The sequence below is a fragment of the Hyla sarda genome, chromosome 1 (assembly GCF_029499605.1).
Source record: "Hyla sarda isolate aHylSar1 chromosome 1, aHylSar1.hap1, whole genome shotgun sequence".
In the NCBI taxonomy this organism is placed as follows: Eukaryota; Metazoa; Chordata; class Amphibia; order Anura; family Hylidae; genus Hyla; species Hyla sarda.
In genome coordinates this window covers 242,194,166-242,221,042 of record NC_079189.1, presented here as the reverse complement: position 1 = coordinate 242,221,042, position 26,877 = coordinate 242,194,166, and the positions used below count along the sequence as shown (strand labels likewise).

At 45.2% G+C, this 26,877-nt stretch overlaps 1 protein-coding gene across 3 annotated transcripts; it reads left to right on the top strand.

Annotated features, from left to right (window-relative positions):
- Nucleotides 1–9,456: 9,456 nt before the first annotated feature.
- Nucleotides 9,457–20,030, top strand: PLIN3 (perilipin 3). Of its 3 annotated transcripts, none has more exons than XM_056569589.1 (8): nt 9,457–9,579; nt 9,790–9,877; nt 12,152–12,347; nt 13,536–13,618; nt 15,108–15,393; nt 18,636–18,835; nt 18,925–19,038; nt 19,506–20,030. In XM_056569589.1, the coding sequence occupies exons 2-8, from the start codon at nt 9,821–9,823 to the stop codon at nt 19,866–19,868; spliced, it is 1,299 nt and encodes a 432-aa protein (XP_056425564.1). In that variant the 5' UTR covers nt 9,457–9,579; nt 9,790–9,820; the 3' UTR covers nt 19,869–20,030. The 3 variants fall into 3 exon arrangements, with proteins under 3 accessions (XP_056425564.1, XP_056425572.1, XP_056425580.1); XM_056569597.1 differs by lacking the exon at nt 9,457–9,579 and adding an exon at nt 9,614–9,651; XM_056569605.1 differs by lacking the exons at nt 9,457–9,579; nt 18,925–19,038 and having other exon boundaries at nt 9,658–9,877.
- The last annotated feature ends 6,847 nt before the right edge of the window (nt 20,031–26,877 follow it).

The following is a 26,877-nucleotide window of genomic DNA, read 5'->3' as shown; positions in this document are numbered from 1 at the left end:
GTGTGTGCAGTGTTATAGGTCCCTATGGGAGCTATAACACAGCAAAAAAAAAGTGAAAAAAGTGAATAACGATCATTTAACCCCTACCCTATTAAAAGTTTGAATCACCCCCCTTTTCCTATGAAAAAAAAAAAAAACCACAGTGTAAATAAAAATAAACATATATGGTATCGCCGCGTGCGGAAATGTCCGAATTATAAAAATATATCATTAATTAAACCGCACGGTCAATTGCGTACGCGCAAAAAAATTCCAAAGTCCAAAATAGTGCATTTTTGGTCACTTTTTATATCATGAAAAAATGAATAAAAAGCGATCAATAAGTCCTATCAATGCAAAAATGGTACAGTTAAAAACCATTTCAGATCACATCACGGCGCAAAAAATTAGCCCTCATACCGCCCCATACGCGGAAAAATAGAAAAGTTATAGGGGTCAGAAGATGACAATTTTAAAAGTATAAATTTTCCTGCATGAAGTCATGATTTTTTCCAGAAGTACGACAAAATCAAACCTATATAAATAGGGTATCATTTTAATCGGATGAACCTACAGAATAAAGATAAAGGTGTCTCTTTTACCGAAAAATTTACTACGTAGAAACGGAAGCCCCCAAAAGTTACAAAACTGCGTTTTTTTTTTCAATTTTGTCTCACAATAATATTTTTTTCTGTTTCCCCGTAGATTTTTGGGCAAAATGTTTGACATCATTACAAAGTAGAATTGGTGGCGCAAAAAATAAGCAATCAAATGGATTTTTAGGTGCAAAATTGAAAGAGTTATGATTTTTTAAAGGCAAGGAGCAAAAAACGAAAGTGCAAAAACGGAAAACCCCCCGGTCCTTAAGGGGTTAAAAGGCTATCTAAAAGTCCTATCAAAACAATGGTACAGATAAAAACAAGTTCACAACACAAAAAATAAAAAAAGTTACAGGGATCAGAAGAGGACAATTTTAAGCATACTTATTTTCATACAAAATGTTATAGGCCCAAATTTAGCTAACAAGCTCTGGTAAAGTGAAAGCTGAGCTGTGATTGGTTACTGTGGGAAAATCACTCTCACACAGTTTGATAAATCTGGGCCATAGTTGGGGGGAAGTTATCAAGGGATTTAGACTTTTTTTTTGCTTTTTTTAGGTTCCCTAAGCTATACATCGCACAGAATGCTACTCTAACACTCCATTCAATCCTGTAAGAGAAAAGCACCAAAAATCGAAATAACCAAACAATACAATCTATGATTGGGGGAGGGGCGTGGGGCTGTGAGGCAGGGTGGGGGCCATGGGGGCATGGGAGACTATGGAGGATAGGGGGTGGGGGGCAAATCACAGGGCCAAACTACTGGGCGATCTTTCTAAAACACCGGTTTGAGGATTGCTGTCCTAACTTGTGTCTCTCTATATGGTACACTACTACAACTCCCAGCACACCCTGAGTTTTAATAAATGTAAATAAGACCCCCACCCAGAAAAAAAAAATTATCCTCTTTTCCCATTTAAAAAATAAATAAATAAATGTTAACAATTAAATACCGTATTTATCGGGGTATACCACGCACCGGCCTATAACACGCACCCTCATTTTACCAAGGATATTTGGGTAAAAAAAGTTTTTTACCCAAATATCCATGGTAAAATGAGGGTGCGTGTGTGCGCGTGTATACCCCGATACATCCCCAGAAAAGGCAGGGGGAGAGAGGCCGTCGATGCCCGCTTCTCTCCCCCTGCCTTTCCTGGGGTCTAGAGCCGTGCCGGAGGCCTGCAGCAGCGCGGACCCGACCCAGGTAATTATGCCACCGGGGATGGGGGGAGGCAACGGGTCAGCAGCGCTGGCAATGGGTGCCGCTGCCCCTTCTCTCCCCCTGGCTATCGGCGCCTCTGCCCGTTCTGTCCCCCTGACTATCGGTACCGGCGCCCCATTGCCGGCGCCGATAGCCAGGGGGAGAGAAGCGGCGCCGACAGCCAGGGGGAGAGAAGGGGCAGCGGCACCCATTGCCAGCGCCGCTGCCCCGTTGCCTCCCCCCATCCCCGGTGGCATAATTACCTGGGTCGGGTCCGCGCTGCTGCAGGCCTCCGGCGTGCGTCCCCTGCGTCGTTGCTATGCAGGGCGCGGCCCACTGACGTCATGCGCCGCGCTGTGCAGCGCATAGCAATGACGAAGGGGACGCACGCCGGAGGCCTCCAGCAGCGCGGACCCGACCCAGGTAATTATGCCACCGGGGATGGGGGGAGGCAACAGGGCAGCGGCGCCGGCAATGGGTGCCGCTGCCCCTTCTCTCCCTCTGGCTATCGGCGCCGGTATCGATAGTCAGGGGGACAGAACGGGCAGCGGCGCCGATAGCCAGGGGGTGAGAAGGGCCGGCAGCAGGGCTCTAGACCCCAGGAAAGGCAGGGGGAGAGAAGCGGGCAGCGACGGCCTCTCTCCCCCTGCCTTTCCTGGGGCGGTATCGGCGTATAACACGCACATAGACTTTAGGCTAAAAATTTTAGCCTAAAAAGTGTGTGTTATACGCCGATAAATACGGTAAATAACATTTGGTATCACCCCATGCAGAAACTACTAAACTACTTATCCTATGGGGTGAACAACGTGAATTTAAAAAATACTTATTTCCAAAAATGCTGAATTTTGGTCACAAAATGCAAAAAAAATTAAAAATACTCCATATACGTAAAAACGGTATTGTTAAAAACTAGAGATCATGGTGAAAAAAATGAGCCCTCATACAGCCCAGTATATTGGAAAAATAAGAAAGTTATAGGCAGAGGCGTAGCGTTGGGGGTGCAGGGGGGGCCGGCCGCACCGGGCGCAACATCTGGGGGGGCGCGCTCACACTCGCAGCTCTCTGCCCCTGTCTGGCTCACTCACTCTCTCTGCAGAGCTGGCTGTGCGAATCCGAGCCGCCGGGTCGCCGACCACTGTGGAGGCAGTGGCGGATCCAGGGGGGGGGGGCAACGGGGCAATTGCCCCCCCTTCCCCCCCCCCCCCCCCCCCCGAGATTGTTGCCCCTCTTCCTGAACAATCGCATGGTGGAGCGGGAGCTGTCGGCTGTCCCGCTCCACCACCCCTTTCTCACGCCCGTCACCTTGCTATCACACGCCGTGGCTGCTCCACTCCTGCAGCCAGTGAGAGCCAATCACGGCAGGCCGGCGCGATGACATCACATCATCGCGCCGGCGCCCGGAGATCACGTCCCCGTGGCTCTCAATGACTGCCGGAATGGAGCAGCCGCAGCGTGGGAGAAAGGTGATGGGCGTGAGAAAGGGGAGGGGGGAGCAAATTATAAGTGAGAGGGGCAAATGATGAGTAAGGGGCACATGTCAGGGGGGCATTATATGTGGGGGCACATGACAGGACCCCCCCCCATCATGTGCCCCTAATATATAATACCCCATGTCCTGTGCCCCTCACATATAATGCCCCCCCTGACATGTGTCCTTCACATATAATGCCCCCTGTCCTGCCCCCTCAGGGGGCATTATATGTGAGGGGTACATGTCAGGGGGGCATTATATGTGAGGGGCACAGGACATGGGGCATTATATGTGAGGGGCACAGGACAGGGGACATTATAAGTCAGGGTCACATGTCAGGGCGGCATTATATGTGGGGGCATATGACAGTGGAGCATTATATGTGAGGGGGCAATATATGTGGGGGCACATGACAGGGGCCCCCTGTCATGTGCCCATATAATGCACATATAATTCCCCTCTGACATTTGCCGCTTACTTATAATACCCAAAGTCATGTGCCTTGGATCATCTCCAGGGTATGGTTCCATTTTGATGTTTAGTTTTTGTTCTTGATATTTTTTGTTGTTTACGATGGTTGTGAGACGACATATAATAGCGCGGCCCATGCTAGGTTACTACATTTGTAGATTTGTATTCATAGACCTGCTGAAAATGTGGAGAATGTGTAATGCATGTTCACACTCAATAAAGTGTTTGAAAATAAACTTGTATTTAGATGCATTTTACTTTAATTACATCAGTATTTTCATAACAAACAATACATGTGCTTAGGGGGTAAGGGTTTCTTTAACTAATCTAGTGGAAGAGACTCGAGTGCTAAAATCCACGGGTTAGGGGGCGCAAATTACTTGCCTTGCCCCGGGTGCTGACAACCCACGCTACGACAATGGTTATAGGCAGGGCCGTTTGAAGGAATTTGGGGGCCCCAAGCAAAATAGACATGGAGGCCCCCCACGCAAAGCCTACAGGAACCACAGCATAGCCATACAGCTTAAGTTTACCCACAATTTATATAAATAAAAAAGGAGATTAACATTGCAATTTTCATGCACATTAAATGCAATAGCAATATTTGCACTGTGCTGTTGCATTTAATGTGCATGAAATTTGAACATTTTCAATAAATGAACATTTGCGAAAAACACCACTGTACCATGCAAATTGTATGGTACAGTGGTGTTTTTTTGCAAATGCTTAATGTATATTCGATACAATGTAGTACCCCCAGATTAACCCCCTCCCCACAGTAGGCATGTAGTACCCCTAGATTAACCCCCTCCCCCCAGTAGGCAGGAGGTTCCCCCAGATTAACCCCCCCCCAGTAGGCAGGTAGTACCCCCAGATTAACCCCCCAGTAGGCAGGTAGTACCCCCTGTACCCCAGGAGGGGGTTAATCTGGGGGTGCTACCTTCCTACTGGGGGGGAGGGTGTTAATCTGGGGGTACTACCTTCTTACAGGGCGGGGGTGGAGGTTAATCTTGGGGTACTACCTTCCTACTGGTGGGGAGGGGGTTAATCTGGGGGTACTACCTACCTACTGGGGGGGCCCCAGATTACCCCCCCCCAGTAGGCAGGTAGTACCCCAGATTAACCCCCTCCCCCCAGTAGGCCGGCAGTGCCCCCAGATTAACCCCCCCAGTAGGCAGGTAGTACCCCTTTACCCCAGGAGGGGGTTCATCTGGGGGTGTTACCTTCCTACTGGAGGGGAGGGGTTAATCTGGGGGTACTACCTGACTACTGGGGGGCCCAGATTAACTCCCTCCTCACCCAGTAGGAAGGTAGTACCCCAGATTAATCCCCCCCCCCCAGTAGGCAGGTAGTACCCCCTGTACCACAGGAGGGGGCCCATCTGGGGGTGCTACCTTCCTACTGGGGGGGGGTTAATCTGGGGGTACTACCTGACTACTGGGGGGGGGAAGATTAAACCCCTCCTCCCCCCCATTAGGCAGGTAGTACCCCCAGATTAACCCCCTCCTCCCCCAGTAGGAAGGTAGTACCCCAGATTAATCCCCTTCCCCCCAATAGGCAGGTAGTACCCCAGACTAAACCCCTCCCCTCCCCCCAGACCCAGTAGGCAAGTAGTTAGGGGTATTCACCCCAGTCAGAGTCACTGAAACGTAACTGACGCCACACGACGCGCACAGTCACGTGACACGTCACGTCACGCTCTACGGCCGGCGTTAGGATGCCCTGGGACTCAGCGTGACGTCATGTGACGCACGAACATAAGAAGTCCGGACCAGAGGTGAGCCGGGGTGGGGCACAAAAAGGAGCCGGAGGCAGCGACTTCAGTCTCTGCCTCTCGCTCCAGACAAGCTCTAGCACTGCTGGCCCGACAGGCCGACAGGGCAAGCTGCCTGCTGAACGGGATAGGGAAGGAGGACAGGCAAACACAGGCTCTGCTTCGGGGCCCCGGGCCAGCTCGGGGCCCCAAGCAATTGCTTGGTTTGCCTGTCCTATTCCGACGGGCCTGGTTATAGGGGTCAGCAGAGAGTAAGCAATGCAATATACAGCAACACGCAGCACTTATCACAGCCACTTTTGCTTTCAGTGTAAAATTGACTGTGCTGAGGTATTTTCCCCTAGCTGTCTGTTGCTCAAATTCATCTTATGCTCTGCACCTTTTCATAAATATGACACACGTCAGCACATTTACAGCAGTAAGTCCACGTTCACAGGCTGGAATTTCTGTGCCGGATTCCGTATTGGAATTCGGCACGGAATTCCGCTGCAGCAGAGTCCCGTTGACTTCAAGGGGAATCTGATGCACTGTGCACACGGAAGAATTTCCGTGCCAGATGTTTCAGCCACGGAAATTCAGTTTTCTCTGTCCGCAGAAACAATGACACTGCACAGAATGCATAGCTGTCTATTACATAGCTCCTTCCTGTGCGGTCCTAGTGCCAGCTGTTTATGCCGTTGGCCACAGTTTGCAGAATGTCCGCACAGAAATTTTCCGTGCAGACATTCCGTCATGTGAACATAGCCTTATACTTGGTTTGTCTGTGTCCATTGAGCTAGGGCAACAAGACTGACATGAAGTGCTCTTCGCCATTTCATAAACTTGACACATGTCAGCACTTAAGGCCATGTTCACACGTCGGAATTTCCGTGCCGGATTTCACATTGGAATTCGGCACGGAGAATTTGCTGCAGCAGAGTCCCGTTGAATTCAATGGGATTCTGCTGTACTGTGCACACGGCGGAATTTCTGTGCCAGATATTTCCGGCACGGAAATTCTGAATTCTGTATCCGCAGAGAGATTGAACGTGTTCATTCTTTCTGCGGACTCCGCACGAACTGCATAGCCGTCTATGAGATGGCGCATTCCCATGTGGTCCTAGCAATTTGCGGAATGTCCGCACGGAGATTCTGTGTGTGGACATTCCACAGTGTGAACATAGCCTAAAACACGTCCACCACAGACAATCATAATGAATTCCCCTCGTCATTTTTACTGAAAAGTGCACTCGGAAAGGAAAGCCCCCAAAAGTTACAAAATGGCATTTTTTCTTTCAGTTTTGCCCTACAAATAATTAATGTTAAGTTAATTTGGTAATAAAATAAGTGATGTCATTACAAAGCACATTTAGTGGTGCAAAAAATAAACCCTCATATTTGTCTGTAGGTGGAAAGTTGAAAGCATTATGATTTTTAGAAGGCGTGGAGGAAAAAAACGCAGAGCAGAGCGGAGCAGCAAGGAGGAGGACGTGCGTGCATGCTAAGTTACCTTCAGTGCTCCAACCAATGCTCCTCCAGTCCTGGGACGTACTTCTATGGCCTGTCGGCCATAGCAGTAGATTGTGACCCCGGACTGGAGAAGCGGTGGACAGAACACTGAAGTGAGGCAGTACACAGGCATACAGCCTCCAGCCATACACTGTATATGGCTGAAGGCTGTATGTCTGTGGGGGAGCTATACTGCACCTAATGTGGGGGAACCATACTGCACCTAATGTAGGGGAACTATACTGCACCTAATGTGAGGAACTATACTGCACCTAATGTGGGGAGCTATACTGCACCTAATGTAGGGGAACTATACTGCACCTAATGTAGGGAACTATACTGCACCTAATGTGGGGGAACTATACTGTACCTAATGTGGGGGAACTATACTGCCAACCTAATTGGGGGGGGGGGGGGGGGGGCGGGGGACTATACTGCACCTAATGTGGAGAACTATATTGTACCTAATGAGGGGGAACTATACTGCACCTAATGTAGAGAACTATACTGCACCTAATGTGGGGGAACTATACTGTACCTAATGTGGGGGAACTATACTGACAACCTAATGGGGGGAACTATACTGCACCTAATGTGGAGAACTATACTGCACCTAATGTGGGGGAACTATACTGCACCTAATGTGGGGAACTATACTGCACCTAATGTGGGGGGAACTATACTGCCAACCTAATGTGGGGGGAACTATACTGCCAACCTAATGGTGGAGAACTATACTGCCAACCTAATGTGGGGGAACTATACTGTACCTAATGTGGAGAACTATACTGCACCTAATGTGGGTAACTATACTGCACCTAATGTGGGGGAACTATACTGTACCTAATGTGGGGGAACTATACTGCACCTAATGTGGGGGAACTATACTGCCAACCTAATGTGGGGGAACTATACTGCACCTAATGTGGGGGAACTATACTGCCAACCTAATGTGGGGGGAACTATACTGCCAACCTAATGTTGGGGGACTTATACTTCCAGCCTAATGTGGGGGATTTATACTGCCAACCTAATGTGGGGGAACTATACTGCCAACCTAATGTGGGGGAACTATACTGTACCTAATGTGGGGGAACTATACTGACAACCTAATGGGGGGAACTATACTGCACCTAATGTGGAGAACTATACTGCACCTAATGTGGGGGAACTATACTGCACCTAATGTGGGGAACTATACTGCACCTAATGTGGGGGGAACTATACTGCCAACCTAATGTGGGGGGAACTATACTGCCAACCTAATGGTGGGGAACTATACTGCCAACCTAATGTGGGGGAACTATACTGCACCTAATGTGGGAGAACTATACTGCACCTAATGTGGGTAACTATACTGCACCTAATGTGGGGGAACTATACTGCACCTAATGTGGGGGAACTATACTGACAACCTAATGTGGGGGGAACTATACTTCCAGCCTAATGTGGGGGACTTATACTGCCAACCTAATGTGGGGGAACTATACTGCCAACCTAATGTTGGGGGACTTATACTTCCAGCCTAATGTGGGGGAACTAAACTGCCAACCTATACTGTACCTAATGTGTGGGGACTTATATTGCCAGCCTAATGTGGGGGAACTGTGCTGCCAATCTAATGTGGGGGAACTGTGCTGCCAATCTAATGTGGGGGAACTACAATCTAATGTGGGAGAACTATAAACTATCAATTAAAAAAAAACAAGTTTGGATCATTGAACTCTGTTGTGTTCTTTTAAAGCAAAATATGTTAAAGGAGTACTCCGGTGCACACTTTTTTCATGTTATCCCCTCCGGGCTGCAAAATAAAAGAAAACGCACTTTATCTTACCTGCCAACGAGCCACCGGAGCTCCGGTACAGGTGTTCGGTCCCCGGGCTGTATTCTTCTTACTTCCTGTTAGCCCGGCACGTCACACGGAGCTTAGCCTATCACCGGCCGCAGCGATGTCCCGCCTCGGCCGGTGATAGGCTAAGCTCCGTGTGACGTGCCGGGCTAATCGGAAGTAAGAAGAATACAGCCCGGGGACCAAACACCTGTACCGGAGCTCCGGGGGCTCGTTGGCAGGTAAGATAAAGTGCGTTTTCTTTTATTTTGCAGCCCGGACAGGATAACATGAAAAAAGTGTGCGCTGGGGTACTCCTTTAACTATTTATGGCAACTGTATGCGTTTTTTTTTTTTTTTTTTTTCTAAACTTAGACCTCAGTATTCTGATTTAATTGCTGTGCTGGCACTTTGAGGGAAAAAACTTGGCGTGCATTACGGTTTGGCACTCGGGCTCAAAAAGGTTCGCCATCACTGGGTTAGGCGAAGAAAAAAATTGTGCTGTCCCTTTATTTTTTTGTCCACTCAGTTATGGTAAAATACCCGCTCCCCAACAGACCCGGTGACGTCATGTAGAGTCGTACAAAACCACAGCATGAACGAGGCTTTGTACAGTACATCCTTCTCCAGAAACTTGCCAGGAAGAAGTCGTCCGTCCCTCTCATAACCCCGCCCCCTCAGCACGTGGGTAGAGGGTGACGTCACAGTCTCTTTAAATAGCGGCCAAGTAGGAGCAGGAGTTAGACGGCAGAGGTAGCGCTCCTGGTAAGTGAGTGGCGGGTGACAGGGCTAGGGGACACGGGGTGAACCGTCTTGGCGGCGAGGACACAGGCTCCGGTATTGTTTCTCCTGGGTGGAGTAGACTCCGCCGTGTGTATCTGTATCATGGCGGCACGGCATTGCGCTCGCTATGTGTGGGGGCTTCTTTCTTTCTGACTTTCACACATTTACTCCGTGGTCCTGCTGTGTCCTCAGGTGAAGTGTCAGCTGCAGAAATCCTGGTATCATGTCAATTAACGGAACCGATACTCCTGCCCCAATGGAGGAGACTCCCGATCAACAGGTGAGGTGGCTGGACTTTGATGTGCCCTCTTATCTCCCTGGCACTCTTGGGGGGGTTATATCAGGGCATGCAGATAGCAGCTTGCCCTTTGCATCTTAGGGGCGTTATGGTGCAACTAGGTGTTTGGTAGCGATGCCACCTAAAAGCTGTACTCCATCTTATATACTCTATATTGATCTCTTGTAGAGCACCAGTTGCCCCATCATTCACATGCATAGTTATCTGTATCATGTGCACATATGCCCTATGAGTGTACTCATGTATATTTGATGATCACACAGCCAATACTGTATCATGGGTCATGTGCTGCCTTGTGGTTTCTCATATTAATGGAGACCATGATGCTTTGCCCATATTGTCTGATCCTGTCTGAAGAGGGGAATTGTGCTGTTCAGTGTGCCCATGCATAGTCTGTACTGGTGACAAAACCCGTCTGGACCCTTCCTGGTGATAAAGCAGTGATCACTAGTATACATGCCAACAGGTCTGAAATAGACACTTGCTGATGCTTTACAGTGAATACTGAATATGGAACACTGCTGCCTTTAGAGTATATATATATGTGTGTAATTTTTTTCTCTCCATGATACAGTAGTTCTGGCTTCATCCTCCCATAGTCATGTGATTCAAGGATAGCTTCCTCTGTAGTGCAAATGTCTGTGTATATAATGCAGCAATGTATGGTAGCTATACTGTCTACAGCAGTGGTCTTCAACCTGTGGACCTCCAGATGTTGCAAAGCTACAACTCCCAGCATGCCCGGACAGCCGTTGGCTGTCTGGGCATGCTGGGAGTTGTAGTTTTGCAACATCTGGAGGTCCGCAGGTTGAAGAGCACTGCTGTAGACAGTTGTCCTTCATACATTGCTCTCTAGCTATTGGCAGCCTCACCTATGTCTGGGATTACTAAAACTTGGCAAGTGTCTCTGAACCTTGTGACAAGGTCCTAAAACAGGCACTAGTGTAATGGACCCCACCCCCTTTTAACATTAGATCTTACAACTTTTTCTTTTAAGTGGAGATTTCTCCTTTCATCCCAAGTGTGTGCTGTCTTCTGGGACTTGTGTCTTACAGAAAATTGCCCTGATACTGCACATGTTGTTGCAGGGTACATGCAGTACCCACTGCTTGGGCTGATCCACATCATCTGGGTGAGTTTCCCTCTGGCATGAATCAGAGGGAAAGGGTGCACGCACACCACGTTTTTGCAATACAGTTCCCATATCAGGTTTTTGATAAATGGATTACTCAAAACCTGACTAAACTGTATCAAAACGTGTACAAATTTTAACCCGTATACGGCTAAGAAAAATGATGTCCGGTTGCATCTGTTTTTAAGGAAGAAAAGTGTACGTTTAACTTCTCACTCCATTTTTAATAAAGTTTCACTTGTTTGCAATTCCAAGAGAGAAACTGTAGTCAAAAACCATATAGTGAAAACTAGATGGAACTGTACACACATACAGTTATGTGTGGTTCCCATGTTAAAAAACAAATGTATACAGTTTAATAGTTTTTCACCCAGACCAAAAAATGTGGTAGACTACGGTTTTGGGTACGGGTAAAAAAATGGACAAAACCGTAGAAGAGGCATAACGGACTAAACCGGCTAATGCGTTTGCCATACGGTTTACGATGTTAAGTCAATGCATGGTTTTCTATACAGTTCCGTATGGTTTTTAACTTTAAACCGTATACGGGAACTGTGTAGCAAAAACGTGGTGTGCAAGCACCCAAACTGATAGTAGACATGCCAATGTTAATTTTAAAGGGACAGTTCACAATGATCCACTCTCAATTTTGACACCGGATGACTGGACTCTCTGGCCAGGGTAATGTAGGTTGCTGCATTGCCCCTGTCTGGCATCTTGAGACCATAGTTTCTGGATGCCAAACTGGTGCATGTTGTCATAGTTGTGGCATCAGGCTTTGTGCACCTATGCCACACATGTGAACTTGGCCTTAGATAGAAATCATCTTGGTCCAATTGGTAACTTCCCCTAGTGATGCTGTGGCACTGATATTTCATCCTGACAGGAATGTGACAGAACGGTTAGGGTCCATGCACAGAATTGAAATTCAAAGTGGAATCTCCTTGCTGAATTCTATCAGCTGATCTGCGCTGCCCCGTATCGGGTCATCTATGATGAGATTTTGTCATCCTTTTATACTAATGTAGCACAATGATCACCTCAGACAAAAGGAGTTAGTTCTGCTCATCACTAACATTTATAACTTTTGGGAGACCTGTTTTTCTGTTGTCTGTCTATAACAGAATGTGGTGGAACGTGTTACCCAGCTACCTCTTGTCAGCTCTGCATGCAGTGTGGTGAGTGCCGTCTACAGCTCTACTAAAGACAGTCACCCATACATCCGCAATGTTTGTGATGTTGCTGAGAAAGGAGCAAAGACCTTAACTGGAGCTGCAGTAACTGGATCAAAGCCCATTATAAGCAGATTGGAGCCACAGAGTAAGTGTATGGAATGTGTTTAAAAGTCTAACTTGTCCAGGACACTTAATGCATATAAACACCATATGCTCTGCGACAACCTGTCCAGAGGAAAAGTTGCCTATAGCAACCAATCAGCTTGCTGCTTTCATGTTTAAAAAGGCCTCTGCAAAATAAAAGCAAGCTGACTGGTTGCTAGGGGAAACTCTTCCTCTGGACAGATTTTGATAAATCTCCCCTATGAGCTGACATAGGCACCCATAGCAACCAATCACAACTCAGTTTTCATAGCTTTGAGCACTGGTAAAATGAAAGCTGAGCTGTGATTGGGTTTTGCAGGCAAGACCAGACAGTTTGAGTTTCAAGCAGACTCCTAAATCTCTTGCTTAAAAAGTACCTGTCACCTAATAAACTTTTCTAAACTAAACCAGGCTATGTTCTCGAACTACTCCTAATGCCACTCACACATTTTGGGAGACAAGTTTTAAACCTCAAAAATATTTAAAAAAATATTTAAATTCTTGCTCACAGTGCAATTTCCCAGCAGGCATGACATCACTGAAGCCTGCTGGGGGACCACTTCCACCCTCACAACATTGCTTTTGAATAGAATACCTCAAGCTCTGCATCTTTCAGTGAGGCTCTGCACTGTCAATCAAGCTCGGTGCAGCCAGAAGCACTTCCTGAGTTTGGACTCCTGCCAGACCGGGAGGAGACCAAACTCACTGTATTAATTGTGGCAGGGAACAGAAGAGCCAACTAGTGGCGGTTTTTACCACATTTTAAACAGGTTTATGTTAATCTTAAAAGCAAGTGTATGGGGAAAGTGTCTGCTAATAACACTAGGGACACTATATTAAAAGTTTTATTTGACAGGTACTCTATTAAAAGGGTATAGCATTCATAACCTTTGTCAAATAGCTGCAGTGAAATGTTATATCCCAGACATAAACTAGGGGTGGCAGAAGGGTGAATAAGGCACTTAAAGGGAATCTGTCATCAATATTAACCGCACTAACCTGTTGGTACTGGCTTGTAGTGTAGGGTGGTATTTGCCATTTCCCAATCCATGCTGCTGTAATCCCCTTCTGGATACTACAAGCCTGTACAAACGGGCTAGTATGATGATGCTAATGACATGCCCTTTTAAATGTCAGACCTCTAATACAAATTTTACACTTATTTGTTTGTTTTGTCTCCTCCCCTTAGTTGCTACAGCTAATGAGCTTGCCTGCAAAGGTTTAGACAAACTGGAATCCTCATTGCCTATTCTTCAGCAGCCAGCTGAGAAGGTAAGTGTTGGCTCCACAGATTGGGGTTTGTGAAACTTTTTTCCTAAATATGTGACTTAACCATGGCAAGAACAGAGTTAACATGTAACTTTTTGGCCTGTACTATGCTCAAGAATGTGCCATAATTCTGGGAGTGACTTTAAATTCTTTACCCCTATCCCCAATATAGCACAAACTTGCAATATGCAAATTAACTCTTAACGGCACTAGGGGTGGGTTTGAAGACTACCTGCACTTCTGATGCCGTCTTGTTCAATAATCGGCTCCTTGATGACTGGGGTGGTGCGAAAAGAACTCTGGAGACTGCATCAGAGGTGTATATAGTTTTCAGGAATGCCCCTTGTGCAGATAAGAGTTAATTTGCATATAAAAATTGTGCTGATTTTGGTGAGTAGAAATTGAAGGTTATCCAGTATAACTAATATCATTTATCCCCCTATCCAGTGTCAGATTGCAGGGGGTCCAACTGTTGTGGCAACCCCCCCCCCCCCCCCAATCTACCTCCCTTGCTCTCTGCATGATTGGAGTGTTGCCCATGGCACAAAGCTGTGGCTGACATGGCCTCTCAATGCATCTCTATGGGAGAGACAGATGTAGCATCTCCAGCTCTCGTATGGATATGTATGGAGGGAGCATGTCAGCCACAGCTTTGTGCCATGGTCGACACTTCATGCAGATTGCCAGCCTGGAAATCTCAGGGGTCCTAGCAGTTGGTTAGGGGATAAGTTTTGCTATACTGGCCTACTCCTTTAAATGCCCTGACTTCCCTGTATCCTAACCTGTAGTTGGCTAAATGGCATAAATTGATGATTTGATTACCGTATTTATCGGGGTATACCACGCACCGGCCTATAACACGCACCCTCATTTTACCAAGGATATTTGGGTAAAAAAAGTTTTTTACCCAAATATCCATGATAAAATGAGGGTGCATGTGTGCGAGTGTATACCCCGATATACCCCCAGGAAAGGCAGGGGGAGAGGCCGTCGCTGCCCGCTTCTCTCCCCCTGCCTTTCCTGGGGTCTAGAGCGCTGCTGTCGGCCCTTTTCACCCCCTGGTTACCGGCGCCGATAGCCAGGGGGAGAGAAGGGGCAGCGGCACCCATTGCCGGCCCCGTTGCCTCTCCCCATCCCCGGTGGCATAATTACCTGAGTCAGGTCCGCGCTGCTCCAGGCCTCCGTCGTGCGTCCCCAGCGTCGTTGCTATGCACGGCGCGGCGCTCTGACGTCATGCGCCACGCCGTTCAGCGCATAGCAATGACGCCGGGGACACACGACGGAGGCCTGGAGCAGCGCGGACCCGACTCAGGTAATTATGCCACCGAGGATGGGGGGGGGGGGGGGGCAGCGGCGCCGGCAATGATCCTTGTGGTAAGTTAATTCCTACAATTTATCTTGTTAGATCATATAATTTTTACATTTGTAGATTTTTTTAAATTTCTTTAATTTTTTTATTGATAAGATGGGGTATATATTTATCTTTACACAGGTGGTTTCGGACACAAAAGAGCTGGTGTCTGGAGCACGTGATGCAGTTGTTGGTGCTGTGACAAACACTGTGACTGGTGCCCGTGACACTGTCACAAATGCAGTATCTGGTATTATGGGCTTGGCTACTGGCGCAGTACAGGGAAGCGTGGACATGACTCGGTCTGTAGTCTCAACAGTGATGGATACACAAGTAGGACAGCTCGTGACTAGCAGTCTGGATACAGTTTTGGGAAAATCTGAGGAGTGGGTTGATCATTACCTTCCTATGACAGATGAGGAGCTATGTAAGTAACTGGGTATATTGCCTGCTGTCCTAAAGTATAACTAGTACAGCCAACTCTTCTTCTACAGGAATTATATGCCTAAAATCTTTAACCAGACTGACCTTTAAATAGATTACCTACTCACTTGCCCATTACAAATTAAGGGTGCATTCACATGTGCATGTTTTTGCTGCAGATTTTGCTGCCCATTGATGTCAATGAGCAGATCTTTAACAAAAATACACACGTGTGAACGCACCTTAAGATGAAAAGCTTAACTGTCATTTTGCCAGAGAACTAAAGGTTTCTACACACGAAGGGTAGGGTCACACACTGCACATCTGCAGTGTAGTTGACAGAGCAACTGCAGTCATGAGCTGATGGGTACCCAGCTGCAGCAGGGCTCTCTGCAGTTGCCCTCTGACTGCTGGCAGCACATCCATGCAGAGAACAGCATGGAGCCAAAGTTTGCGCAGTGCCCGACTCGCGACACAGGGGCTGGCTGTTTGTGACATCACAACCCCGCTCCCTCATTACATCATGCCCTGCCCCCTTAATGCAAGTCTGAGGGGGGGGGGGGGTGTGGCTGCCATCAACTCCTCTCCCATAGACTTGCATGAAGGGGGCATGACATCACGAGGAGGTGGGGCTGTGATGTCACAAACTGCAGGCCCCTGTATCATGGGTAATCGGGCATGGAGCAAACTTCGGCTCTATGCTACGGATGACTAGGGGGTTGCAAAGATTGCGGGGGTCCCCAGTGGCGGGACCCCACGATCAGACATCTTATTCCCTGTCCTTGGATGGGGGGGGTAAGATTTCTAGGGGCAGAGTACCCCTTTAAGATGACTATTTAGTTAGTTATTCCCAACAACATGCATGCTATCTACATAGTCAACCAGAAACCAATCCCTCATGACACTATGTAGGTTATCACTTAATGATGTTAAAAAAATTGAATTTCTGTGCAGTCTCCCATTGATTTCAATTGGATTCTGCTTCACTGTTTACATAGCGGAATTTCCCCACTGGAAACAACTGGCATGGAAGTTGAAATTCTGTCTGCAGAAAGAATAGGTCTAGTCTTTCTGCAGACTCTGCACAGAAATGCATTGATGTCTGAGACTGCATTTCCCATCAGTCCTAGTGCCAGCATTTTATGGGCAATGTCCACACAGATTTTCTGTGAACATAGCCTTAGTGTGGTGTGGGATTTTTAATATAGAACACTTTAAGACCTTTATTGCATTTGGGCTGTTAATCTTAGACTTTTGGGTGTCCGATATTGTGCTTTCAAAAAGCCAGCAGGAACTAGGCAAGTAGTCCTGTGCTGGTACCCAGCACCTGCTTTCCACCCCACTTGCCTTGTGTGACATCCCTATGTGTACTGGGAGTGATGCATCACAGTGTGGAGGGCAGCCACCAGGGAAATTCTGCTTAATTGTACACATGTAATTGTCTGCACATCTAATCTTTATGCCACTATCACTTATATTATAAAAATACCTCTTCACTTGCTCAGTTAGAAATCTCTCAGGGGAAGGGAGTGTCCCTCCCTTGTGGTGGGAGGGGATTGGTGCATCTGCTCATGCAGCATTGTATATGAGCCATTGTTGTCCATGACTCATGGACAAGCCTGATGCTCCTGCAAGACTGGTTAGTGTCCCAGTAGGTATTGCAGACACCTAGAGGTGAGATTTGTCAGGAGCTGTGTAGTCTCAGCAGCTTGTACAAATGGAGCTCTGATAACACTGATCAATGCTGTGCTATTGATCAGTGTATTCAACTGAGACTGCATGTTAAAGTCCCCTATGGGGGACTACAAAATGAATAGAATGTCAAAAATAAGTGAAAAAGCACTTGCATTGCCCCTTACCATTTTTATAAAATAAAAATTTAAACATGCAACTGCCATTTGTGTAAATGTACAAACCTATAACCCCTTCCTACAAATGGACAAAAAATGTACACCTTGCAATGCTCCTGCTATATGAAGCGTGCACAGTATGTTTCATACCTGGCTATCAGCAATGGGACCCTGGCTGAACGGTTCTCCAGTAAGCCATGGCTGTCTGGTGCAATGGAGCACTAATAGCACTGACAATGCTGTGCTACATTGTTAAATGTAGTGATATAAATGAGGTATCACTTTAATTGTATGGAACTACAGAACAAGGACAATGAGGGAGATTTATTAAAACCTGTCCAAAGAAAGTTGCTGAGTCCATAGCAACAAGATTGCTTTCTTTCACAGGCCTAACTATTCCCCCCCCGACAGATTTTGATCTCCCCAATGTGTCCATTCAACCAAAGCCCCCAAAAGTTAGTTACCCCTCCATTTTGCCTCTTTCCACCTTCAGAATTTGAGTCATATTGAAGTAAACTTGGTGTCCAAAAAAGCAAGATGGTTACAAAAAAGCACACTTTTGCAGGTAAAGACAGGAAAGTTGTGTGAATATAGAAATAGACTGTTCCTGACGCAGCACACAATGGCTGTTACATGATGGCCAATGTGTTCTTCCTCAGCATCAGTCTGTTAGATCATTCTAAAGTTGGACCCTTTTTTAGATGGAAAATCCACAGCATTTATTACCTATGAAGCACCAGCAAAAAAGGCACATTGCTCAAAACTTCAAACAATAAAAAATACCTCTGAAATGTACACCCCCCCCCCCCCCCCCACTGCTCCATTGGCAAGACTCTACCCCATCCCCTTTAGTTTGACATTACGTTAAATGTGACTTCTGCTGTGATAGTCCATACCTGAAGCCTGATATGCTGTTCTCTGCTGGGATAGAGCAGCACAAACTCATGCATTTGGTGCAGATTGACTGCTGCAAAGCTTCCTGGAGCATATCCATACAGCTGCTGACCAGCAGAGGGCACTCTGAGCACATATGGGAGGTGAGTAATCTGTATCACTGGCGTCTGTGTAAATGTAATGCTGGCTCTACTGCTATCATTGCCTCAATGTTGAAATAAAGGATTGGAGAACCTGCTACGTCTGCCATTGGGGGTGCATTTACTGCTAAAAGGGATTATGTAGTGAACCTGCTACTACCCACCAAAAGCAAACCTGCCACAACATTTGAGTTGATATAAAACTTTGGTATAAAGAAGAAATCTTACTAGACTACTGGTTAAAATCTTTGAGGCACTCTGCAAAATTGTCTAGGTCAAGCTCTAGAAAAGTGTTCAAACTTACTGGTTTTGGTAAAGGGCCAAGTGATATATACTCAATTTGCTTCACTTTTTCTTTCTAGCTCAGCTTGCCTCAACTGTAGAAGGGTTTGAAGTGGCTCCAATTCAACAACAAAGGGAACAGCAAAGTTACTATGTTCGTTTGGGTTCTCTGTCTTCTCGACTCCGTCATCGAGCATATCAGCATTCTCTGGGCAAGGTGAGGAGTGCCCAGATCAGCACTATGGAGACTCTAGCACAGCTGCACCAAACTATTGACCTGGTAGGACTCTGAATATATTGTATATTTTCTTTAAGATCTTTTGTTTCTTTTGTGTAAACTTTTTTTATATATTTTTTTTAAATGTTAAGATGGAAACGGTCAAAAAAAGTGTTCATGATGGCCAAGAGAAACTGCACCAGCAGTGGCTGCAATGGAGTCGCAAGCAGTCGGAAACTGGATCTGTAGACAGTGAACAAGAACTGGTAATGTGACGAACTGAACTGTAGCTTAATGCATAGAAAAAACAAATATTGCCTTATATGAAGGAACAATCCTAGTTGTTTTTAGTTTCTTCCTGATGGTTTCAGCAATCTAACTGCAGATCATGGGACTCCAGTTGCACATTACAGTCAAGCTGACTATAGTTCCAGCTTCCATCTTTTTATTAAGTTGTGTGGATTTACATACAGTAACTTAACACTACAGACAAAACTGCCGCAAAGTCTACATCTTCTGAGGGAGGATTTGGCGGCAGTTTGCCATAGATTTCACCCTTGATCATCACTTTGAATTGCAAAGTTTACATGTGGATTTTTGTCAATCTTGTCTGGTGTTATGTGGATGCAAACAGACTGGAGGGGGCCCACAATGCCAAAAGTAGATGGGGGTGGGTGGGTTTAAATCTGAAGTTGTGAACTGAAGTGCTAATCTGTTACAATTGTTGTTGCAGCCATTGGACTCCCGTGTGTTAACCATGACCCGTACACTGACCAAGCAACTTCAAACTACTTGCTTTACTCTTGTGTCTGGGGCACAAGGCCTTCCAGCTAGCATACAGGACCGCATGCAACAACTACGACAAACTGCTCAAGACCTACATTCTTCTTTTTCCTCTGTTAAGTCTATTGGAGATGTTTCTGCAGGAATTCTGGCACAAAGCAGGGAACAAGCCACCAAAGTCCATGATCATGTGAATGAGCTTTTAAGCTATGTGGTTGCCAACACTCCTTTAACATGGTTGGTGGGACCTTTTGCCCCTCAGCTAGTTGAATACCCAGAAATGCCTGAAGAGAAGCCTGAAAAAATGCAATAAGTTAACCTGATGCCCCAAACATTTGCACTTAATTTTGTAGTGGGTATCATGTATGGTTCCCCAATTGGGCATATCTCACAACTTTAGAACTAGTGTGTGTGTAATCTATGTCAACTTTTGTATTTCTCTGTACTTGCATCAATTTATAAAACGTGTTCTGCATTTGGTCGTTCTGGATCTCTTTAGTCTGTAAAAACCACCCTTTGTTAGACTAGGCTAATTCAACAGGTAGAGAATTCTAGTTGATCTAACAAAACACTGGGGGGCATGTATCAAGGTAGTTTGAGAGATTTTTTTTTTTTTTTTTTTGTGGGTAAGCAAAATGTTGCTAATAGCCTTACATAAGGAAATTTTCAGTTTCTACCTGGAATACAAAACTCTCAGACATGAGCAAATTTTAATCCCCAAAACTGCAAATTGTTTTGCTTGTGTGCTCCAAATTCCAATCCCATGTCCGTATATTAAATATGTAGCACATAAGCAAAATTAAAGCAAAATAACTTCAGAACTTGCTTACCAAAACAACAATGATGAATGTCCCCCAAGCTGGCTAAAGGCAATAACTTTAAAACAGAAGTTAGGTGCTGAAACCCCATACTGATCTCTAGGGCTCAGTTAAAGGGGTACTCCAGTGGTAAACACTTCTATTTTTTAACCTGTTATACTGTGCTGCAGCACAGTAAACCAGTCAGTATAAATGAACAGCCTGTGCAATCCAGCCTAAGGCTGAACCTCTCAGGCAGCCATGGCAACAAACTGGATCCCTGTTAACTTAATAGATTCTGTGATCAGGACTGATCACGGCATCTATGAGGGTTAATGTTGCCGAGGCTGGCGTGGTCTCTGCAGCTGTGGTGGGACCCTGGTTGTGAATGAAAGCCGTATACTGCAGTCCAAAGTAGGATATCTCCAGGATGTATGCACACATCATGAGGTGGGAAGTGGTAAATGGGGTTTATTCAGCATTGGAGAACCAGAGCTGATTTCCTCAAACTACATTAGTCTGCAGGTTGGATGTAGTTTTGCAGTTTAGTGCTACTGAAATGGAGCCAAGTTGTAATACCACACAACCTGTCGGTAGTTGTGGTGCTGTTTTTGGAATTAGCTGTTTTTTCTACATGGGGTGAGCAAAGAATAGCCTATAGTAAATGTCAGTAGAGAGAAGTTACAGTAATTTGCTTCATCAAGAACTTCTCGGCTCAACGGTTGCTGACTTTAGCCTGCATAAAGGAGTTCAGCTTTCGGGTGCTCCAGTGGGCTGGAAAAAGTGGATACCGTCCTAGGAGTCTCCAGCCCACCGGAGCACCTGAAAGCTGAACTCATTTATTCAGGCTAGTCGGCAACTCCCAAGCCATGAGGTTTTTGACTAATCAAATCACTTTTCACTCATCTCTAAATGTGAGCACAGCCAAGCCACTCTTGCTTCACGAAGAAAAGGCAGTAAAGTGAAATGAGACCATTGTACAGGTTTTAGGATGCAGTATTAGCATTACATTGCTCTTCATGGAATAACCCTGCATGACATAACTGCATTGATGCCAATAACATTTGGGTAACCCCTTAAGTACTTAAGGGCCCAGGACATATCCATACGCCTGTGGGAATTTGACCAGGATGACTGCTGATATTCCCCCCCCCCCCATGTCACTGATTTGTGCAAATTGCCGGTGAATTCACTGATTTGCACCGATTCCGGGTCTATGGTGACCCGGAATATAAGGGGAATTGTGGTTGTCTAAGACACCCACTATCCCCCTGAAGGGATAGGAGTGAGGTGGCAACCCTCCTATCCCTGCTATTGGTCACCAGAAGCTATGACCAATAGCAGATCAGGAGTGGGGAGGGGGGTAACTTTCGGTTCCCCTTTCTGCCCACCCACAATAGGCTAGACAGAACAGGGGGACTGGCAGCAGAAGATCCACTTACAGTGATCTCTAAACTGTAGCCCTCCAGATGTTGCAAATGTACAACTCCCAGCATGCCCAAACAGCTTTCTCAGCATGCTGGGAGTTGTAGTTGCGTACCTCCAGCTGTTGCATAACTAGATCTCCCAGCTGATCGCCAGAGGGCATGCTGGGAGATGTAGTTATGCAACAGCTGGAGGTACACAACTACAACTCCCAGCATGCCGAGACAGCTGTTTGGGCATGCTGGGAGTTGTACTTTAGCAACAGCTGGATACACACTGGTTGGAAAACCTTCAGTTAGGTTCTGTTACCTGAAGGTTTTCCAACCAGTGTACATCCAGCTGTTGCAAAAGTACAACTCCCAGCATGCATGGTCTGTCAGTGCATGCTGGGAGTTGTAGTTTTGAAAAAGCTGGAGGTTTGCCCCCCATGTGAATGTACAGGGTACATTCTCACGGGCAGGTTTACAGTAAGTTTCCTGCTTCAAGTTTGGGCTGCAGCAAATTTTTTTGCTGCAGTGCAGTCATAGCGGAGACTCAACGTAACACGCCAGTGCGAAAGTACCCTAAAAACACTACACTAACACATAATAAAGGGTAAAACACTATACACCCCCTTACACTGTTCCCCCAGCCCCCCCGCCAATGAAAAAACGTATTGTACGGCAGTGTTTCCAAAATGGAGCCTCCAGCTGTTGCAAAACTCTCAGCACTTCTGGACAGCCACTGACCAGGCATGCTGGGAGTTTAGCAACAGCTGGAGACACAATTAGGGTTATTGTAGTGACTCCCAATTTTCACCCCTATGCAATCCCTAACTTAGTCCTCAAATGCGCATAGCGCTCTCACTTCGGAGCCCTGTCGTATTTCAAGGAAACAGTTTAGGGCCACATATGGGGTATTTCTGTACTCTAGAGAAATTGCACTTCAATGTTTGGGGGCTTTTTCTCCTTTTGCCCCTTTATGGAAAGAATGTTGGGGGCTACACTAGCCTATTAGTGTAAAAAAAAAATTAAATATAAATATTTATACCAACATGCTGGTGTTGCCCCATACTTTTCACAAGTGGTAAAAGCGTAAAACCAAAATTTGTAACGCAATTTCTCCTGAGTACAGAAATATCCCATAGGTGGGCATAAAATGCTCTGCGGGCGCACCATGTACATTTGAGGCCTAAATTGGTGACTTGCACAGGGGTGACTGATTTTACAGCGGGTTTGACATGAACAATGAACACAAAAAAATGCCCACATGTGACCCTATTTTGGAAACTACACCCCTCACGCAACGTGACAAGGGGTAAAGTGAGCCTTAACACCCCACAGGTGTCAGATGAATTTTCATTAAAGTTGGATGGGAAAATGTTTTTTTTTTTTTTTATTGAAATGCTGGTGTTGCCCTAAATATTTCATTCTCACAAGGGAAAATAGGAAAAATTCCAAACATTCTCTTTTCAAAAGCTCATTGGCGCTTTTCTGAGCATTGTAGTGTGCCAGCAGAGCTCTTGACATCCACACATGGGGTATTTCCATACTCAGAAGAGATGGGGGTTACAAATTTTGGGGGTCATATTCTCCTGAATATGGAAATGCCCATGTTAGGACGTAAAATGGTCTGCGGGCAAACTACAATGCTCAGTCACATTTTGGCAAGCAAATTTTGCTGAAATGGTTTTTGGGGGGCATGTTGCATTTAGGAAGCCCCCAAGGTGCCAGAACAGCAAAAAACACATTGCATATTTTGCAAACTACACCCCTTAAGGAACGTAACAAGGGGTACAGCGAACCTTAACACCTCACAGGTGTTTGACTTTTTGTTAAAGTTGGATGTATAAATGGGATTCTCACTAAAATGCAGTTTTTTTCCCCCCAAATTGTACATTTTTACAAGGGGTAATAGAAGAATTGGGGTTACAAATTTTGGGGGTCATTTTCTCCTATTACCCCTTGTAAAAATGTACAATTTGGGGAAAAATGCATTTTACTGAGATTTTTTTTTCATTTACACATCTAACTTTAACAGTCGTTAAACACCTGTGAGGTATTAAGGTTCGCTGTACCCCTTGTTACGTTCCTTAAGGGGTGTCGTTTCCAAAATAGTATGCAATGTGTTTTTATTTTTTTTTGTGCGCTGTTCTGGCACCACGGGCTTCCTAAATGCAACATGCCCTCCAAAACGCATTTCTTTATATTTGCTTTCCAAAAGCCGAATGTGACTCTTTCTCTTCTGAGCATTTTAGTTCGCCCGCAGACCATTTTACGTTCCTAACATGGGGTATTTCCATACTCAGAAGAGATGGGATTACAAATTTTGGGGGGCATTTTCTCCCATTACCATTTGTGAAAATGGTAAATTTGGAGAAAAAAAACAACTGCACTTTAGTGTATTTTTTTTTTTCATTTACACATCCGACTTTAACGAAAAGTCGTCAAACGCCTGTGGGGTGTTAAGGCTCACTGGACCCCTTGTTATGTGCCTTGAGGGGTGTAGTTTCCAAAATGGTATGCCATGTGGTGTGTTCGGCTGTTCTGGCACCATAGGGGCTTCCTAAATGTAACATGCCCCCCCAAAAACCATTTCAGCAAAATTCACTCTCCAAAATCCCATTGCCGCTCCTTCCCTTCTGAGCCATCTACTGCACCCGCTGAACACTTTACATACACATATTAGATATTTCCTTACTTGAGAGAAATTGGGTTACACATTTTGGGGGGCTTTTTCTCCTATTACCACTTGTAAAAATTCAAAAACTGGGTCTACAAGAACGTTGCTGCTATTCCTGTGAAACACCCAAAGGGTTAACACACTTATTGAATGTCATCTTGGATACTTTGAGGGGTGCGGTTTTTATAATGGGGTATTTCTAATATGAAGGCCCTTCAAATCGACTTAAAACCTGAACTGGTCCCTGAAAAATTCTGATGTTGAAAATTTTGTGAAAAATTGGAAAATTGCTGCTGAACTTTGAAGCCCTCTGATGTCTTCCAAAAGTAAAAACATGTCAACTTTATGATGGAAACATAAAGTAGACATATTGTATATGTGAATCAATATATAATTTATTTGGAATGTCTATTTTCCTTATAAGCTGAGAGCTTCAAAGTTAATTGCAAAATTTTCAGTTTTTTCATAAAATTTTGGAATTTTTCACCAAGAAATGATGCAAGTATCAACAAAATTTTACCACTAACATAAAGTAGAATATGTCACGGAAAAACTGTCTCGCAATCAGAATGAAAAGTATAAAGCATCCCAGAGTTATTAATGTTTAAAGTGACAGTGGTCAGATGTTCAAAAAATGGCTTGGTCCTTAAGGTATAAATGGTCTGGGTACTTAAGGGGTTAATGAAACCTGAAAGAGTAGTGCAGATTACTCTATTTCGATAATTTCAATGAAACAGAAATCTGATGTGAAAGAACAAAGCCTTAGTTTAGGTTAGCACTGTTTAGCTGTAAGTCTGAAGATTTATTTTTTGCATAAAAATCTACCGTACTTTGTTTAGTATTGGAATTTTTTTTATTACATTTTGCTGCCAAATACTTTTAATTAAATGCTTTTATCCTAAGTTTAAAATCTTTTTTAGGATTAGAAACTTTTTTTTAACAAAAACAAAAAACACTCCTGTCTACAGATTGGCTGGTATTGCAGCTCTTCTCTGAAGTACTGTAATTGACCTAAGCTACAGTACTAAGCATGAGCTTTGGGCAGGAGTGGTGCTGTTTTTGCAAAAAACTGCTCCCCCCCCCCCAAATACTAGACAACTCCTTTTATTGGCTGTTGAAATAAGAGCCATTTTTGTACCATTATTCATGTGCTACTGGCAGACTTTCCATTAACAGTGGACCGCACCTTTTACTATGTGTGAACATGGCCTAACAGTCATGGTTGTCTTTTATTAGGCCAAGTCAACTTGCAATCAGTTTGCAGGGGATGGTGACCACTTAGATACTGCATATTTCTACCTATGACACTTTAAGATGAGTCTTGTTCTACCTGTGATAAGGGTCTGATGACGTTGTGGGTTGACAGATGCTTTATTCACTGTGTATGGGACAAATATTCTATGTTCTGCCCGAGGGTTTTTACGCCCCAGGTGCATTATCTTGCAGTTATCCCCATTAAATTTCAGTTGCCAGAGTTCTGACCATTCTTCTAGTTTTCCTAAATTCTTTTCCATTTGGCATATCCCTCCAGGAACATCAACCCTGTAACAACATGGTAGTAGTATCTTTGTGTCATCAGCAAAAAGACACCTTACCATCGAGACCTTTTGCAATATCACTAATGAAGATATCAAACAAAATTGGTCCCAGTACAGATCCCTGAGGTACCCCACTGGTGACAAGACCTTGTTCTGAATATACTCCATTGACGACAACCCTCTGTTGTCTGTCATTCAGCCACTGTCTAATCCACTCAACGATAAACTGCAGTCATTGAGCTTGGACTCCCATATTGTTAAGTCTTCAAGGTGGGACCGTGTCAAAGGCCTTACTAAAATCTAGATATGCAATATCTACTGCCCCTCCACCATTATTATTTTAGTCACCCAGTCAACAAAAAATCAATAAGATTTGTCTTTTAATAATTTTGGCTGTATCCCATCAGGCCCCTGTGACTTATTTGTCTTAACTTTAGACAGAAAATGTAGAACCTCTTCCTCTGTAAAGACACATGCATTAAACTTCATTAAAGTTTTTTCTTTTTTTTTTTTTGGTGTGACTCCCAGTAGAGATGAGCGAAGTTACAGTAATTCGCTTCATCACGAACCTTGTGGCTCGGCGGTTGCTGAAGTTTAGCCTGCATAAATTAGTTCAGCTTTCAGGTGCTCCGGTGGCTGGAGACTCTCTCCTAGGACTATATCCACCTTTTCCAGCCCACTGGAGCACCTGAAAGCTGAACTGATAAAGTCAGCAACCGAAGAGCCGCGAGGTTCGTGACAAATCGAATTGCTGTAACTTCACTCATCTCTAACTCCCAAAAAGGAGCTGGGAACGAATAAAAAAAAAAAAGGGGGGGGGGGGGGGGAAAGCATATTGACATAAGGGATAGTCATAAATGCAAAGAAAGTCCAGATGAAACAGGATAAAAATGACAACTGT